Here is a 7,479-nt window from a genome sequence, read left to right as displayed (position 1 = left end):
AGCCTATGACAATTCACCAAATATAAGAAGTAAATTTAGTTGTTCACTATAGACTCCACCAAGTCATTCTTAGACATTTCTTTCTACTGCGATACATTCATTATCCCTGCTTACGCAAACATGGGAAATACTTAAATATGCATGTATAGTGGTAGTAAAATGTGACCTTCAGTAATAGAACAAGAAAATATGCAGAAGTGTAAAAATAGTAGACCATATACCTCCATGCTTTCTTTATGGTCCTTATTGTTTGTGAAATTAGACAGTGTTTATTCTGTATGCATAAAGCTCATTGTCATTATTTATAGTTCCTAAATGGTCATTTTCTCCCTTCAGAGTTTCTAAAATATCTAAAATATGTACAGAGTTTTAAGAATGCTATGTTGAAGATCACAACAGGGGAGTTGCATTTTGTGAATATTGTGTCAGTGCAGTTCTATCCGGACACTGGGTTCCATCCTTCTATCCTTGCGCAGGATCATGAATGGAGTCTTGTGTGAGTGGTGCCCTGCTCAGACGCTCTTTACCTGGCTGCTGCTCCAATCCTAACTCTATATATTAGGAATATGGGCTGCCAGGTGCACAGCCGTTCTCTTCTTCAGAGATTTGCCCTCAGCTGAGAGGGATCTGCTTTGCCAGGGGGTCTCAGAAGTGTGGGCAACTCTTAGCCAGTGACAGACTCATGGGAGAGGCAAGGCTGCCAACACCAAGGCAAGACTAAATCTGGTGCAATTCATGCTCCAGAATTGTGCTGTCCAAGACTGGAGTACATAGTCACAGGAAGTCACTTAAATTTAAATTAATTAAAATTAAATAGAATACAAAATTTCATTTGTCAGTGAGGCCATTTAAATGCTCACATGGTGACATGTGGATAGTGGCTATTGCATTAGGCCGCGAGGGCTGAGTATTTCTCTCAGCACAGATGCATACTTGTATGGGAGACTTGTGTCCGCTTTCTTACAGGGTTAGGCTCATTCCATATTCCATTTAAGACCATGTCTTTCCTTATTCATGTTCTCTGCTCTGTTTTGCTTCCCTCATCCCCTTTATCCTAAGAGCATTTCCTGAACAAACCACCTGCAGTGGAAATCCTACTTGATCTTCTTCTCCCATGGAACCTGGTGTAAAGCACCATCCATGTTAGTGAGACCTATCATTTCAGGGGTTGTGAAAGCTGCCTTCCCCCTCACTAGCTCATCCTGCATTGCCCTTGGAGGTCTGTTCTAGTATATATGGGGTCAGCTCATAGCTAGGGGACAGAGCTTTATTAAAGTAATAGTGATTCATTCCTACCACTGCCAGCACTATTTCAGGATTCATTCAGGAACTGAATAGGGCAGAGTTTATATGTCAGTTCTGTCGATGACTGTTACATATTTGACATATCTTCAATACAGACACTTTGTATGTATTGTACATATGCAGTTTGCATACTGAGCAGCTAGTTTTATGGAACTATGTATTTTGCCACTTAAACTTTTAGGGTTGTATTTCAGTATTGAACCTTTATGGTAATTGCTCTGTTAGCTTACGTGTCCTGGTATTAAACATTTAGTCTGTTTCATTTGATGCCCGTTGTCTTCATTATTACTGTAGAATTGGGTTCTTGTGCTCTCCCTCTTTTTCCCTCGTCCCCATTCTTTCTAATGTATGTTTATATTTAAAGTACTTTAAGTCTTAAGCTCAGACTGAAAGACCTTTTGTACCTATGACTGATGCAAGCACAAAGGCCATTATTTCATTTTTCTTATACCAAATATTAATGCAGTGTGGAACTGTACTGGCATAAAATTGTAATGAGCACATCATTGATTCACATAGTTACTGATAAAATCCTATGCCCTGTCTTTAACATGAGAGATCCACCCACCCCAGTCAACTATTTTTTTTTTTTTAAGATTTCTTTTAAAATTGCTAAATGCTTGGTCCTGACAGGAAACCTGCGCTAGCAGAGGATGGAACAGAAGAATGGTAGTTCTTTCATGGGGTTTATCCTGCTGGGGTTCTCTGACCGGCCTCAACTGGAGCTAGTCCTCTTTGTGGTTCTTCTGATCTTCTACCTGTTCACTCTGCTGGGAAACACCACCATCATTGCCTTGTCCCACCTCGACTCACATCTTCAGACTCCCATGTACTTTTTCCTCTCCAACCTAAGCTTTCTGGACCTGTGTTACACGACCAGCACTGTCCCGCAGCTCCTGGTTCATCTCAGGACGGCAGACAAGTCTATCTCATATGGTGGCTGTGTAGTTCAGCTGTTTGTTGCTCTAGGGCTGGGATGCACGGAATGCCTTCTGTTAGGGGTCATGGCGTTTGACCGCTATGCAGCCATCTGCAAGCCCCTGCAGTACACCGTGATCATGCACCCCCGTCTCTGTGCCCTCATGGCTTCTGCATCGTGGTTTATTGGTTTTGGCAACTCCTCATTGCAGACAGTGCTCCTCTTCCTTTTATCACTTTGTGGGAGAAATAAAATAGACCACTTCTTTTGTGAGGTCCCCGCACTGCTCAAGCTTGCCTGTGTAGACACCACTGTGTATGAGTCTGAGGTCTTCTTTGTCGGTGTGGTCATCCTTCTCATACCTGTGGCATTAATCATCTTCTCCTATGGTCAGATCGTCAGGGCGGTCTTAAGAATAAAGTCATCTGCAGGGCAGAGGAAAGTGTTTGGCACATGTGGGTCCCACATCACAGTGGTCTCCCTGTTCTATGGCACGGCCATCTATGCTTACCTCCAGCCCAGCAACAGCTACTCCCAGGATCAGGGAAAGTTTGTTTCTCTGTTCTACACCATCGTCACCCCCATGGTTAACCCTGTCATATATACACTGAGGAACAAGGATGTGATGGGGGCAATGAAGAAGGTACTTTGTAAGGGCCATGACTCCAAATGACTGGGTGGGGATGACCCTTTGATGGAGGACTTTGACTGCCAGGGTATTTAAGATGACTATGACCTTCTTGTGTCATCCAAAATTTCCTGTGACATCTCTCAAGGGAATTTTCTTACCTGTTGCTTTAATACATTTCAGTGCTCAAAATCCAAGTTCATGGGTTCATGAAGCCTCCAGAGTTGCTCCTATAGAGTGTGCATCATATTTCATTTTAAGAAGCTCCATAGGTTAGGTTGGAGTATTATGCCTCCATCAGAAAGGATGAATCCCCAACTTTTGTAGTAACATGGATGGGACTGGAGGAAATTATGCTGAGTGAGATAAGTCAAGCAGAGAGAGTCAGTTATCATATGGTTTCACTTATTTGTGGAGAATAACAAATAACATGGAGGACAAGGGGAGATGGAGGGGAGAAGGGAGTTGAGGGAAATTGGAAGGGGAGGTGAACCATGAGAGATTATGGACTCTGAAAAACAATCTGAGGGGTTTGAAGGTGTGGGGGGTGGGAGGTTGGGGGAACCAAGTGGTGGGTATTAGGGAGGCAGGGATTTCATGGAGCACTGGGTGTGATGCAAAAACAATGAATACTGTTACACTGAAAAGAAATAAAAAATTAAAAAAAGAAGAAGCTCCATAGGTTTTTCATATTCCCCCCTTACTTAGGAACACTCTTCCAATTTTTTCTCTAAGAAGACGCATACATACCATAAAGTCATAGTGAAAAATAAGAATAGAAATGACTAAAACACTATAGGAAATATTAAAATTTTAGAATTTTTCTAGCAAATTGTTGGAGGCATATCACTTTTTCTTGCACTGTAATCATGGCTCTATTATAAAGTTCTTAGGTTGCCTGTATCTCAGCTTTTTCACAGAATTAGGTGGGCATCTGTGAGAAAAAGCAATCCTCAGCTCTAAGAAAATCCTGCTAACATCAGTCCTGATAAAGTATATTTAAATCTTCTCTTCATCCCATTTAATAATTTCTTTGACCCAGGCATCACTGATCAATGCTTTTGTATCTCAAATTTGCCAAAAGCCTTATACAGTTTGAATGCAAGGACATACTCTAAAAATCTGGAAAATGGCCTCTTATTCCCAGGAAATCCCATGTTCTCTGGAGCTTACCAGATTCACTAGGAGGAAATGTAAAGAAGAAATATTAATCATTAAACATGTCCATGTGTCTAAGCTTTACAGAGAGCCATCTGAGTTTGAACTACTGTCATACGTTTCTTTTTTTTTTTTTTTAAAGATTTTATTTATTTATTTGACAGACAGAGATCACAAGTAGAGAGGTAGGCAGAGAGAGGAGGGGAAGCAGGCCCCCTGCTGAGTAGAGAGCCCGAAGCAGGGCTCGATCCCAGGACCCTGGGATCATGACCCCAGCTGAAGGCAGAGGCTTTAACCCACTGAGCCACCCAGGCGCCCCTGTCATATGTTTCTGAATTAGGAGTAATGACTGTCAACATCCCAGAACAGTTGAATCCGACACTGTAAGCCCTTAGATCTTAATCAAACTCAGTTTGCACATAAATGTGTTTTGGGGTATGGATTTGGGTTATGATTTTGGTAAGTTTTCCAGTAGCCCAGTGCAGGTAGATGTGTTTGTGTCTTGGGGTGGACACATGCTCATAACAACTCTCCTGTTCCCTATCCTGACAGCTAACGGGCCTCCCCAGGGCCTTGAACCTTGAGCTGGCCATGCTCGTGCCAAGTGATCTTGCTGCAGAGACAGCATGTGGAGGCTGGAAATGACAGCCAGGGGAGGTTATGCACACGGTCAGGTTCTCTCTGTATCACTATGAGCATCACAGTATTCTTACTTGAAATCTACACCTGGGATGTATCTTGACTCCATAGTGATGCTTCCTGTATGCCAGTAGGAAAACAGTTCTGTCCACTGTATATCCCGATGGTGACAAATTTTCCACTCTCCATTATTTTTCTTTTTTTGTTTTAAAGATTTTATTATTTATTTATTTATTTTAGAGAGACAGGGAGAGAGAGAGACCAGGCCGAGGACAGGCAGATGGGTTTGGAGAGAGACAGGCAGACTGCAGGCTGAACACGTAGCCTGATGGGGGTGTCCATCTTGTGACATGGAGATCATGAGCTGAGCTGAAATCAAGAACCTCCAAAGGGGGCACCTGGGTGGCTTAGGGGGTTAAGCCTCTGCCTTCAGCTCAGGTCATGATCTCAAGGTCCTGGGATCGAGCCCCTCATAGGGCTCTCTGCTTGGCAGGGAGCCTGCTTCCCCTCCTCTCTCTGCCTGCCTCTCTGCCTACTTGTGATCTCTGTCTCTCTGTCAAATAAATAAATAAAATATTAAAAAAATAGAAATAACCTCCACGGCACCCCTCTACTGTCTGTTTCAGCCACAGCCTGACAGTTATGTACAAATGGTCACTTTAAAATCCCTCAAATGAACTCTCTTAGACACAAAACCCCTCAAGGTCTCGGGAAACCACGCAGCCTATTGTTCTAGATGAACAACTTCTCTGCTCTTAAGGACACAGAGAGCCCTGGGGTGAATCAGATTCATTTCCTTTAAGTGAATGTTTGAAGTGGGTGTCTATGACTCATGGGACTAAATGACAGAGAACAAAGGTCTCTGGGATCCTCGCCAAAATAAAGGAGAAATCACTGAAGAGACGAAACACAAGTTCAGGATTGTTCTGTAACATTTTTCTAACGTTAGGAATCTGCTCCCCAAGCTCTCCATGCCCTGTCTGCAAACAGACTCCAGGGCTGTGTAAATTGTCACCAATATTTTTTGGACTCTTGCATTTTTGCCAATAACTGTGGAATGGCTACAGGGATTGTACCTAAGACTTGGCTCAATTATTTATTCCATCTGTGTTTAGCCTCTGGAGGTCAGGAGGATCATGATGCTCTAGAGCAAGTCATGGGTTCTTCCAGCTCTTCTGCTTCCTGAGGAACCCGGGGTGCACACCATTGGCCCAGGTAGTGATGGCAGAGACCCAGAATGTCCGTCAGACTCACATGAAACACAGTTCTTTTTTTTTTTTTTTTTTTAAAGATTTTATTTATTTATTTGACAGAGAGAGATCACAAGTAGGCAGAGAGGCAGGCAGAGAGAGAGGAGGAAGCAGGCTCCCTGCTGAGCAGAGAGCCCGATGCGGGACTCGATCCCAGGACTCTGAGATCATGACCTGAGCCGAAGGCAGCGGCTTAACCCACTGAGCCACCCAGGCGCCCTGAAACACAGTTCTTAACCAGCAGCAGATTTACTACCAATTAGCAGAGGATAGAAAATGCTGAGAGCCCTTTCAAGTATCTAGGAGGCCCCAGACCCATCAGACATTAGCTTTGGAGACCCCTCACTGCAGTGTAAATCCTTTTTCTTCTCAAATGTGGGGCAGAGAACTATTATGGTACAAGTCAGCACAGAGAGGCTTGGGGGACTCTCAGATTATGTGTCTCTACTTTCGTCGCCCGGTTCTGGCATTAGGACTGTCATTTGGTAGCATATCAAAACCCAAAGAACAAATAATCCAATGAAGAAATGGGCAGAGGACATGAACAGACATTTCTCCAAAGAGTACATCCAGATGGCCAACAGACACATGAAAAAAATGTTGAACATCACTCGGCATCAGGGAAATACAAATTAAAAGCACAATGAGATACCACCTCACACAAGTTACAATGGCTAAAATTAACAAGTCAGAAAATGATGGATATTGGTGAGGGTGTAGAGAACGGGGAACCCTCCTACACTGTTGGTAAGAATGCAGGCTGGTGCAGCCGCTCTGGAAAATAGCACGGAGGTTCCTCAAAAAGTTGAAAATAGAGCTACTCTATGACCCAGCAATTATACTACTAGATATTTACCCCAAACATACAAATATAGTGATCCAAATGGTCATGTGCACCCCCAATGATCATAGCAGCAATGTTCACAATAGCCAAACTATGGACAGAGCCCAGATGTCCAGTGGCAGATGAGTTGATAATGAAGAGGTGGTATGTATGTTGTGTGTGTGTGTATAATGGAATACTATGCAGCCATCAAAGAATGAAATCTTGCCATTTGCAATGACACGGATGGAACTATAGGGTACTAGGCTAAGTGAAATAAGTCATTAGAGAAAGACAGTTATCATATGATCTCCCTGATATGTGGAATTTAAGAAACAAAACCAAGGATCACAGGGGAAGAGAGGAAAAAATGAAACAAGTTAAAACCAGAGAGGGAGAAAAAGCATAGGAGGCTCTTAATCACATGAAGCATGAGGACTTAATCACATGAAGCAAACTGAGGACTGCTGGAGGGACAGGGGTGGAGGGAAAGGGTAACTGGGTGATGGACATCGGGGAGGGGATGTGTTGTATGGAGCACTGGGTGTTGTATAGGATTGGTGGATCACAGACCTGTACTCCTGAGACAAGTAATACATTATATGATAACTAATTGAATTTATTTATTTATTTAAAAGATTTTACCTATTTGTTTGACAGAGAGAGATCACAAGTAGGCAGAGAGGCAGGCAGAGATAGAAGCGGAAGCAGGCTCCCTGCTGAGCACGAGCCTGATATGGGGCTTGATCCCAGGCGC

The 7,479-nt window shown here is 43.2% G+C and overlaps 1 protein-coding gene across 1 annotated transcript; it reads left to right on the top strand.

Annotated features, from left to right (window-relative positions):
• Positions 1 to 868: 868 nt before the first annotated feature.
• On the top strand, positions 869 to 2,897 carry LOC132017708 (putative olfactory receptor 2B8). Its single transcript, XM_059399673.1, has 2 exons — positions 869 to 877; positions 1,953 to 2,897. The coding sequence occupies exons 1-2, from the start codon at positions 869 to 871 to the stop codon at positions 2,895 to 2,897; spliced, it is 954 nt and encodes a 317-aa protein (XP_059255656.1).
• Positions 2,898 to 7,479: the final 4,582 nt, after the last annotated feature.

The sequence above is a fragment of the Mustela nigripes genome, chromosome 5 (genome assembly GCF_022355385.1).
Source record: "Mustela nigripes isolate SB6536 chromosome 5, MUSNIG.SB6536, whole genome shotgun sequence".
NCBI classification, from domain to species: Eukaryota; Metazoa; Chordata; class Mammalia; order Carnivora; family Mustelidae; genus Mustela; species Mustela nigripes.
Note: the sequence above shows the minus strand (reverse complement) of the source record. Positions and strands in the feature narration are given on the sequence as shown.